Source organism: Thunnus thynnus, chromosome 4 (assembly GCF_963924715.1).
Source record: "Thunnus thynnus chromosome 4, fThuThy2.1, whole genome shotgun sequence".
Lineage (NCBI taxonomy): Eukaryota > Metazoa > Chordata > Actinopteri > Scombriformes > Scombridae > Thunnus > Thunnus thynnus.
In genome coordinates this window covers 18221166-18233219 of record NC_089520.1, presented here as the reverse complement: position 1 = coordinate 18233219, position 12054 = coordinate 18221166, and the positions used below count along the sequence as shown (strand labels likewise).

General features: G+C 38.6%; 1 protein-coding gene across 2 annotated transcripts in view; it reads left to right on the top strand.

The window, feature by feature from the left end:
* LOC137181428 (SLIT-ROBO Rho GTPase-activating protein 3-like) overlaps positions 1 to 12054 on the top strand; it is a 34743-nt gene that overhangs the window by 4440 nt on the left and 18249 nt on the right. For both annotated transcript variants that reach the window (XM_067587125.1, XM_067587124.1), the window contains exons 2-4: positions 3689 to 3884; positions 8470 to 8632; positions 10348 to 10410. In XM_067587125.1, the coding sequence (XP_067443226.1) occupies positions 3689 to 3884; positions 8470 to 8632; positions 10348 to 10410 (422 nt within the window). The remainder of the gene's footprint in view (positions 1 to 3688; positions 3885 to 8469; positions 8633 to 10347; positions 10411 to 12054) is intronic.

Sequence of the window (12054 nt, the reverse complement as noted above, 5' to 3'; positions counted from 1 at the left end):
TAGAGACATGCTGTGTTGGAGCTTAGCGGGAGGACATAGTTTGTCTTTTTGAATCTACAGGATAAAGTAGGAGCCAAATTATTGGGTTGATCTAAATTATGTTTCAGTTGAGGAACATTGTATATTTGGGTGGCTTGATTGATTTTATATATATGTACTCAAACATGTTTATATTTACAACATGACCTGTGTCATACTGTTGTGTAACAATATCCCATTGCTCAATCACAACCAGATTGATGACTTAAGCAACTAAAAAAGTTCTTTTCTTCATTCTTTGCTTCAGTGTTGCCCTCAAGTCTCTGGAAGCAATTAATTTATACTCAAAATGCTTGTTAAAGTCACCAGAACATACCAGGATGTTAACCATATGGGTTAGGAGAAAAATAAACATTACAAATGGCTAAAGTCCTATTAGTGAAATTTCCACAGGCCTTTGGGTGTGGAACATTTTACTCATTTCGGTAAAAGACTGTTCCCAATCCGAGAACCTGGTGTGGCATGTGACTCTGTATTTCATTTAAGGAAACCTTTTCTGTTGTGTAATCAATACAATGAGAGAGAAGAGGTTGTATTTAGCTTTTGAGGCTTACTTCTTGCTATATTATTCACTTGAACTCCTTGCCAGCTTCCTTGTAATTATGCATTACTCTGCAAAGGCTTGAATCATTCATCGAATGTAGTGCAGTATTGCACAGTCCCTAGTAACAGTTTAAGGTCTAAAAATAAACGTGCACACAGGAGAGCAAATGCAAATATCATGAGTCTATTTGATGTCTTGCTGATAAAATTGCAGTTAAATCAATTTAGATTTGCTTATTATATTGTCAGCTCGTTCTTTTATGCTGTCATCGTATGATTAAAAAGGATTAATGTCACGTAGGCCAACAAATTGTGTGTGTTCAGTGGGCTATTTTAGCACAGGAGTACATCACAGTGACATTTCTTTCTATTTTGAACTTGATTGCTGCCTCGTTCATCAGCACAGGCTGTTTATTGAGCATTTCGAAGCAGAGAAAGTTGCCCTTGTCCTTGGCCATTATGCTAAACAGACTGACTGCTGCGACTGTCAGAAGAGGGAACTAGCCTGCTCTCAATGAGATGCCTCCAGAGGCATGTAACCAGGCAACTGGGCAACTATGGGGACCATGAGGGGTACATCTCCAAACAGCAAGGGACTACATATTTACTCCGTCTTTTTCTTTCTCCTTGCTCTTTCATTCACATTTTCACTCACACACCCATGGACAACGGGGGAGGAATTTTAGAAATCCTTTATTCTAGATACAGAAACAGCATTTAGAAGTGAACAAAAGGCCTTTTCTTTGGCTGGGTCATCTTCTCCATTGATAAATTTCTACAAAGTTCCTTTCAGTACACAGCAATCATATGCATGGTTGAAACAGTCTGTCATAAAGGAATCTTCAGCCATCTCAGTGTTGCTCAACTGCTTCTCAATGTCTTGTATAGAGAGAGGCTTTGTTTATTCCCTCGTATGAGTGTGTGAGTGTGTGTGTGTATAATCCCACAGATGTGAACTGTTTATTGATTTTCAGCAAAATTATGAATGATATGATCTTATTGTGTTATCGTTCTATAATGTCTAATTGATGATTTCAAGCTAGCTATAATTAAAAACTAGCAAAACAAGTTTTTACTTTATATTATTATTTTTATTATCGATTAATCTGTAGATTATTTTCTTGATTAATCGGTTAGTTGTTTGGTCCATAAAATATCAGAAAATGGTGAAAATTTTCTATCACTGTTTCCCAACACCAGAGATGACGTCCTCAAATGTCTTGTTTTGTCCTGACCAACAGTCCACAACCCAAAGATATACATTTTACTATCACAGAAGATTAAAGAAAACAAAAAATAATCACATTTGAGAGGCTTATTTTCTTAAAAATGACACAAAACTCAAATGTGATTTTGTCATACATTTGCCATTATCCTCATGTCTCAATATCGGAAGTATCCTTATTAACATTCTTATTGTGATACTGATTTCAACCATAAAACTCAGCTCTAGGTTCTGATATGATTTATGGTTTGTCTGCCTGCGTACATTCGGCAGCCACTTCGCCACTGGATTTATGACGGCCTTGTAATAAACAGTACTGTATATGGTTGAAATGAAATGTTATTTGTATGCCTCAGTGTTAATGTAAGACCATAAAAGTGATGTTATTGCTTCAGTAGACATTTTTATCACCTGTAATCCCAGAGGTGTTTAGGAACAGCCAGCAGGGAATCTGTAGATATTTATTTGTGGCCATTTTGAAATCCTAAAGGGAATAATTACACTCCTAACACACAATCTACAATAGTGAAATCAGGGGCGTCATGCAGTCATTTTGTTTGAGGGGGCACATTTGCTTATGCAAATGTTAATGTTCACACTAAACCAGGTTGTTATCAGTAAATATCTGCTTTGGCTTCTGTGTTTATGATCAAACCGCCCCGCTATCAGTAACAGTAACATTTATTAACACTAAATTGCATTTAAAAGCAATATTGAGCAAGAAAATGTTTAAACTCATGCAGGGGTAACTTGAGTTAGCTTGGTAGCTAGCCAGCATGTTGACTATTTAACGTTAAGTAAAGAAAGCTCACAAACATGTAGCTACTGTTATATACTTGAACTATTATAGCTCTTTGTCAAAATTCTCATTATGTCCATCCTCTGTTTTGTAGGACACATTTCAGTGCTGCATATTTGTTAATTTGTTCGGTTGGTTTGATCATAAATATCGAAGCCAAAGCTGATATTTACTTGTAACAACTTAGTTTAAACAGGCACGTTTAAGGGGGCATGTGAATCCTCAAGTTGAATGGGCAAGACGCCTCTGAGTGAAATATCAGCACATGATAGAATTAAAGTTAAATCACTGTTTGCTTGAACTAACTTGAGGATTGAAAATAAAATTCCTTCTGCTTGCTGGACATTAACAGTTATATTCCATTTAACAGCCAAAGTATGCCACAAACAGGAAATACCTTCTCAAACTGAAATTTTGTTAATAACCTTTTAAAACATTTAATTTTCGGAAGTATTATATCAGCCTGATTGTAAATGCCATATCAACCATATTTTCAGAATTTATACCGCATTTAATTTTCCTCATTCTCAGACTATGAATAGGGGCAGTGAGTTTCCAAACCTCATGAGCACAAAACCACAGCGATCTTGTAATCGAAAGAATGCCTGCAATTTGTTTCTTCAAGACAAACTTCTCTGAAGGCTCTCTCAGCACAATACATTTTGAGAAGCTGACCTATTTTACATTTTCTGTGCTGTCTGCTGCAATCAACAGACATGCATCTCACATGCACGTGTGCTATCCCAGCATTCAGACACCCCCACCCCCCCTTCCACTACACACACACACACACGCACATACATACAGACAGCAGACAAATGTACTTTGACGTCCAGTTTTATCCAATTATGATGACTTTGTTCTTATATTAGTGCTTGCGCTAGCTTGATTGTATCCTCACATGTTTGTATGTTGCCACATTATGTGTTTTGCTGAAGCCACTGCTGAAGGCTTGTGGGTTAAATGCTGACTTGCAGCAGGGTTTGGCAGGGTAAAGTGAGGCCCAGCATGAACACCCACTCCATCAGAGGCTCTATTTATTCTGAAGGTGGTCTCCCTTTTTTGATTTTGTTGACATGCAGAGATCCGAAACCAGCTGGTGGAGCAGTTCCGTTGTTTGGAGCAGCAGTCTGAGTCCCGGCTGCAGCTGCTGCAGGACCTGCAGGAGTTCTTCCGTCGAAAGGCTGAGCTCCAGCTTGAGTACTCCAGGAGTCTGGACAAACTGGCAGAGCGCTACTCCGCCAAGATCCGCACCTCCAGAGAGCACCAGCATTTCAAGTGAGTCTAGCCACTGTCTGTCTGCTAAGCACTGGAATGTCTGTATCGGATCTGTTTGACCGATAAAAAACATTTACGTTATGTATTTTATACTGATCACTGGCACGGCACAGGGAGATGGAAACAGAAAGAAAGAAGAAAAGGAGAAGAAGGATAAGCAACAGAAAGGAGAAGATGTATAAAAGCAGAAGAAATGACCTGAAATGAAGCCAGGGCCAAGGAAGCTTGTGGCCTCAGGCTGCTGTGTTTCTCCCAACTAGGTCAGACTTTTTATCCAGCCCCCTCCCGTCTTTTCTGTATGGCTGTCATTTCATTTCCATTCTCGAACAACTTCACGCTAGACTGCTACTCAAATACTCATATTTTCTCAATGGCTACAAAAAAATAAATCAGAGTCAGGAGTCTGAAGAAAGAAAGGGGGGTAAGGGGTGAAACAAACATACCCTGCAGCATGTTGAGGAACTACTACTTACAGTAGATGTTTGACCAGCCTGCAGCTCTCTCTGACTTTTAGATAATGTTCTCATATGCTGTCCAATGTGGCTGACTTGAACAATCAGGGATCATAAATAAGACTAAATGAATAATCAGAAATAATGGGTATGAATAAGAGTACATTCAGCTAAAATATTGGGCATTTTTCACCTTGAACACAGACAAATGAAGACCACAAGGGGTTGAAAGCTCCTGAAAAAAATAATTAAAATATATTTTAAGAAATCTACTCAGGGTAGAAATATTGGATCAGCAATGCAGGATATCGAACCTACCTTAAAAATCGCTACAGTACAGATGGTATAATCGATATGAAGGCAGTTGCATACCCTTTCATGTGACCTGGCTGTGTCAGTCATGCATAACAAACACGGTATATTCGAGAGAGGTCTTCCCGTCTCTCTTTCAGCCTCTCTGGCCAATTGGACATAAAGCGTAATCATGGCGGAGAGCTCCCGTCACTGGGACATTGATAAATGGAGCGTTCCCTCAAAGGGAGACCCCAGTAAGAGATTCACATTGCATGACTTCTCTCTACACCCGGCTGTCCCAGATTCTCCCCCGTCACATTAAATGGTCATCGTTATATCTGTCTGTCAGAGACTAGATTCATACTCACAGACTACAATGGGCCGACTAGTCTCTATCATTAATAATCCCACGCGGTCTTCTCTTCTTGAGTTTCTGAGCTGGCTCTGTCTACACTCTCTCTTTCTCTCTCTGTCAATTTTTTTTAACAGCACAACCTCAGTGCCCTTCTTTATTATCAGTGATCCTTTCGGATTTTCATTTCTAGTGTCAGATCTCATAAAGGGGCTGGAGGGAGATTGTCAGGGAGCATTTTCAAAGCCTCCTATAACAGAGTGACTGCAGCAAAAAATGTGATTATAATGACTCTGTGTACCTTTGAAAAGACAATGTATATCCAACATGCTGCACAATAGTTAGAGGATAAGGCTGATGATTTTCTATATTTTTCTTATTGTCAACCAGTCTCATGCTACATGTGCTACATTTTAAGTTTCTCAAAGAACTTCAGTAAAAAAGAGGTTGTGATATGTAGCACAACAAGCTAGCAAAGCTCTGTAAATGGGAACTTGTTCCCACTCATGTGCAGTGCAGTCTGCCGAATAAGGAACCACTCTCCAGAGACTGAAAATATGATAGCTGTTATCAGTCTTTGGAGCCGTTTCTAAATAAACTGCAGTGACCTTAGTCTTTGGGGTGAAGGAATGTGTCACCTAGTGCACCAGTGTGACACATTGACAAGTTTTTAATAGTTTTTGGACAACAACGGAGATCTAAGACACAGAGGAATAAGATATATCAGGCTTTGGATACACACACAATACTTGTAAGTAGGATGAGGTCATTGTTGGTCTGGCTCCGCATATGAGGTTCGTTGACAATAAGAAAAATATAGAAAATTGCCTGCCTTATACTTTAATACAGGCAGTATGTGTTTGAATTGTCAGCATACTTTGGTTCAGCTGAAAGTTGCATTCTACTTTATGATGCAGAGACCTTGTTGTGAAACAGTTGTACTTTTTGTAGGCTGTCAGGTAGAAAACCTTCTTCTGTCATCTTCCATGAACAGTTCTGCATCAGCTCCTTTGAATTGTGAACACTACAGTCTCATCCTTATTCAAGAGCAGCCAACAGCCAAAGATTTACAGTCAGTTTCCTGGCATCTCTTGTCCAGGATCAAACACCTGCTCTGCTTGAAAGACGGGCCTATAGGGATAGCTTGTTCGTGTTTTTAATCAAAGTGTTGCGGGATGAAAAGGAGAAGCAGAAGGTGCTGATGCCCAGCGCTGTGGATTACCTTTAGCATCACATGAGTGCAACTCTTTTAACTCATCTGAGATACAGAACTTTTCAGATATCTTTTCTGTTTTACTAGGTTTGGGCTAATTTTCCCAAATCATTTATCTAGACAGAAGTCATAAACTAAACCTAGAGTCATCCCATGACAGATATTTAATGTTTCTTAAAGAAAAAGGTGCATATCCAGAGAACAATGATAATGAAATGTTTTACTTATCAGGAACCCTACAGTGTTGCAGACATCCTTATCATTAAATGTGTCTGAAAGCTGTCAGTGTCAAATCTAATTTCCAATAATAGAAAAATCCATTTGACTTTTAAATGCATACAAAACCACATAATGTACATGTGAAAAATAATAGAAATAGAATTTAGTTAATTTTAATTTCTGGAGTGACTGAATATGGATTTAACTTCAATATTGTTTTGAATGCATGGAGGTAAACTAGAATGGAAACTAAAATACACCATCTCTCCTCTGTGGTTTAGTGTGGAAACGGCTTCACTAAGATGGAGAAAAAGAAAATAAAAGCAAGAATAAAATTCTCCAAGGATAAAAATGATCAAAGTTTTGAAAGCATTTGAGAGAAAACAAGTCTGGACCACTCTTTATATATGAGCTTCAAAATTGAGATGAGAGTCAAAAATAACTGCTGCATTTCTGATTCAAGCTGCAAGGTTACACCGTTTTATTTATTTATCAAACAAAACTATTTTCCATCATTTGGACTAATTTATTAGATGTTGTTTTATAGACAACATTTGCAGCATCTAGACAGTTTTAAGAGGAGTCATATATGGTGTATGAGTTTATGGGCTCATAAAAATTGCAAGTTAGTGTAGCCAAAATAGAAAGAAATGCCATTAATATACATGACTTGACCAGGTGACAGCATTCAATTGTATAATTATTAAGGAGTGAGGATATAACCTTGAGGTTCTCCTCACCTACAAAAAGAAAACAAAGAAGGGTGCAGAATTAGAAGAACTCTGCAACTCATAGAGTGATTTCTGTACTGTTTGCATTGCAGAAGCCATGTTCTTCAACAAGATTGTATTTCAAGTTGTGACTTATTTAAATATATATTGGAACTAGGACGAACAATTTTATCCTAAAGATATTATTGGTCATCCATAGGTCCATTGGTAATGTGTGTTAGTGATAACCCTGAAAAAGAAAAAGAAAGTGAAAACATGAATAAAAGTCTCAAAGGATCAAAGTTATTTAAAGTTTTGAAAGCAGTTGGGATGAAACAAGTCTGGACTGCTCTGTTGTGTACTGCACTGTCAAATCACTGCTTGCAACTTGATACTTTTACAAACCACAAACAGCAACATTGTATTCACCATGACTTGTAAGAAGGAAGAAGAAACAGTTTCAGAAGTTTCTGAACAGGTTATCATGGCAGCTTTGCTCTACAAACTAAAGCGGTTAAGTTAGAGTTAATCTCTCAGTTCATAGCTGCTGATCGGTTGTGTGATATGATAAAAGGCTTTGAGGGTGCAAATCAGTAGAGATAGCTATCTAGGTCTGAAATGCCTTTTGAATGTCCTCTTCCCTATGTGTTAACATCACACTCATCTCCTTTGACTAGTCATTAAAGAAGAAATAAAGTTGCATAGGTCATCTATCAGCCAGGAGCAAAAGGTGTTTCTACTCACAGTTATTTATCAGGCTGCATAAAAACGTAATGTGATACATCATTTTTATATTTCAGTCACAATTGTTAGAGGTTTGAAAAACAGTAAAATGTTCCCTAAAGACAAAAGAAGAAGACAAACAAACTCTTTGGTGTGAGGATAATTGAACTCACATGCTCCCTCAAGCAAGGAGGCAAGTGCAGTCAGCATGCCTTCCGTGTGTTGTGTGTGTGTGTGTGTGTGTGTGTATACAGCTGCCTCGTTTCTTCCTGATTCCTCACCACATGTGCAGTGACCCTTTGATGTATAATATGTAAAGCCCTTGAGCTGGTACCAATTGATATAATGTAAGATCTGTGCGGTGTGTAAGACATGTTTTATGTTCACCGCCAGAGTCCTGAGTATTTTGATGAGAGATGAATTAATCATACAACAGTTGGTCTATTTAGAACTTTTACTGCTTTTTTTTAGTTTGTGTTGGAGACAATAACTTAAATTTTTCGATTTCAGGCTGGAGGACCTGTTTTACCTGTTTTCTATTGTTTACTCATGGTCTGAATATAATATGTATATGGTTTTTACCATCTTAAAGACTAATAAAGTGTTGCTCTGGCTTTTGCAGAAAGGACCAAAATCTCCTGTCCACTGTGAACTGCTGGTATTTGGTCTTGGACCAGACCAGGCGGGAGAGCAGAGACCACGCCACTCTCAGCGACATCTACAACAACAACGTCATTGTCCGTCTGGCGCACGTGGGCGAGGATGTCATCAGACTTTTCAAAAAGGTCAGAATCGGAATGAAATGGATGAGGGGCATGTAACCCTGACCGTTAATAACGCACACAGTCACAGAAATCATCTGCTCAGATCGCATGACCGATGCTCACAGCTGGGAACTTGACACTACAACAACACAAATATGAATTGAAATGTATCAGGACATACAGCATGTTTTACGATGTGAGGTTCTTATATGGCATATTCCTTGAGGTTTGATCAACAAATTTGAGTGATATGATTAGGTTCATTATGTCATTATCTCTTGATATGACCAATGATGCTTAATTAGTATGTCAGTTACCAAATTACCAAATTCAATTACCAAAATTGCTTTTTTTGCAAGGCAGCTGATTTATAGCGTGGTACAAATTCTAGCCATTAGGTTGGTTTTGAGAATACTCCTTCAACCCATCTCTGAGGTTTTACTTGCCTAAAATGACATCACTTAAGCCTTAAACTGCATCTTTGCTATTGTAAGAGTAGCAAGTGTGTGCACAGTAAAACTTAACATGGTTTATGAGAGATTTTTGACCTCCTTTATTCATCATGCGTATTGTCATTCTCAATATCATGCTCAGTTTGCTCCCTATTTAGATCACAACCCTTTTTCTGATGCTCTTCACGGCACATCGCTCTTATCGCTCACACTCTTACTCGTGAGGTCTGCTTTACCTAATTTTTAATTTCACACCAAATTCAGTAACTTGAGAATTAGACTTGATGTGTTTCTCTCATTCAGAAATTTAACATCATTGAAGGTTTGGTTATACTCTCACATCTCACAAGGCAGATGCTTAATATATGGTATGTGTGAGGTTTGCGAAATGCCTGTGTTTCATGGGCTGCGATGAACAATTCACCTTAGGGATCTTAGATCAGTATCGCTTGACAGCAGCAGGAATCTCCAGTAATTTATGCCCTCTAGGGGGCTCTGTACTGTCATGATGGGAGATGTGATGGGAATGCGATGGCTTGTGGCCAGCGCAAGGAGGACAACTGCAGAAAATCTGTTTCCCTCTGCAAGGAGTTAGCTCAAATTGTCACCATGCTCTTCAAAACAATAATCCTGTTACGCTGTAGCATCCAGGTTCGGCTGCCGTGCTGTTTTGTTGCTAATAAATTGCAGATGTGGAAAGGGAATGAATCAAATTCTGGCGTTTGTTAAGTCAAAGTTTTAATGTACTGAATGTGCTGGAGTGTCATTCTTGTCACATGAGAAAATGCAAGGTTGCTGTTTTGACAAGTGGCTCCTGAGAGGTGGCAAAAAAAAACAGGATTGATTGGGCTAAGCATCTCTACATATCCTCTCAACAGGATTTCCAGAGTCACTCTCCACTGGCCCCATTCCTCCTCTTGGACTATAAGCCCTGTCATGGGACATGTCCAATTCATCATAGGCTCTTAGGCTCTGTAACTGAGCTGAAACTGTGACACAACTCCTTGGGAAATGTTCTGCAGTCACTGCTCTGTTCTATTTTTGTCTGCATGTGCACTTCGGGCATTGTATTAGATGTTTTCTGGTGCAGAGTGATGACAGCATTTCATCGACTGCTGACATCCCTCACATACAAAATTGTCACACAGCCTTCAAGTTTTCCAATTATGAGAAAGCAATTCTGTTAAATAACCCAATTTTTAGTCTCACATGTTTAAATATCTGCCTTCATTTGCCTTTCAAATGTGGAATTATTGTCACTGTCACCTTTTTTTGTCTTTACAGAGCAAAGACATCGGGGTGCAGATGCATGAGGAGTTAGTGAAAGTCACCAATGAGCTCTACACAGTGAGTGAAACAAATATCATTGTCCTGTCATGCCTATCTCTTCTCTGTCTGTAACAGGCTGCCTGTTGTGCCCTTTCTCCTGTGCTAGCTGCTTGTAGCTCGTCAATCCCGAATCCTAGCTTTTTTCAGTCGTCAGAGCAGAACTTGTAACCTGTGAGGCAGTTGACCTGACACTGCACACAGCAGATACGCCTTATCAGCAGTGCAGCTTCTAACAGGTCATTTCTTCCTTCTCCATGAGGTCATGGAAGGAGAAAATTTTCATTCTTCCTCCCACTGTGAATTTCTCCATCGGTTGAAGGGGAGAGCGTTCTTGCCTCTGGCTGTGCTTCAAGCGGACTCAGCTGTCTGGTGCTGCAGAGGTGCACTGTACACAGCTAACATGAGCTGCTGTAATATTTTCAGCTAATGTTACATGTAATCAGACACATCTGTTTGTGTGCTGGTAAGAGTTGTCAGTCTGTCCTTTGTGTGTGTGTACATACAGACACCATTCACACACATTCAGAACAAGTATGCACACACGTGGCATTTAACATTCACTTGCAGAACTGGTCTGTGTGGTGTTGTAGATAGAGAACAGCTGTGTTCAGTGCTGATGCCTCTTCTTTTGGCTGAGGAAAATGAACTGATGCAGTGATATCATCTGCTGTATGTGGGACACAGTGACACAAACACACCAGATTGCTTCTTCTTGGGTCTTATTGTTCAGTCATATTATGATTCCTTGGTGCCGTTCAACAGCTAATTTGCAAAAAGAATTATATGATATAAAACATACAGTTAGTTAACATACCAAAGAAAATCTGAAATATACATTTAAAGCTGATCTGAGCTGTCTCTGGGCAAACAGGGGTACTGCAAGTTGTGAAATAATCCATCCTAAGTTGTATCCAAAATCCAAGCCTCAAATGGTTGTAGTCTTAAATATGTTGAAATTTCTTTGTGGAGTTTTCCATCACAAATAAGCTGAGTCACACCTACATACCCCAATGGGTTTGCAGTAGTTTAAAAAAAGTACTGTAATTGCAAAATTATTGTACAATTATTCTAACTACCCTTTGTCTTACAATGTATAGAATTGAATGCCCTGCCAAGTAAAAAAAAGAATAACTATGTCTCAGAGACACTTATTTTAAGATACTTAGTGTACACTCCTATTATGCTCATTTAATAATTGTATTTATTTTTTTTACTGATGTGTGGAACTCTACCTCTGGCTACTTGCTGCACATTTAATCATCTGTCTTATGTCTTGAATGTTATTGGGTAAATACTGTTGGTGATCAATCAAAGATAATTTGAAAAGTTTGGGTTTGCAAGGGTGTTGCTTTTATGTAAAATATTTGAAGTTTTGATTTTATTCCCTTTACAAAGGACACATAGAGGGCAAACAGAGAGTAGCGTAACACTGATGCTATATTTTTTGCAGAATTTTATACATGGGATTTTGCAACAATGTCTGTGTTTATTTATAGAAAATTGATTTAGCTTACATAAAGAGATAACATGGGACAAAAAAAAACAATAAAAGCAAAATGATCAGAATTTCAGTGCAATGTCAGTGATTAGTGACAACTATCACAGTCATCTTAAAAGAATGTTTGGGGCGAGTGGATTGAAGTAGAAATACTCGCATGACAT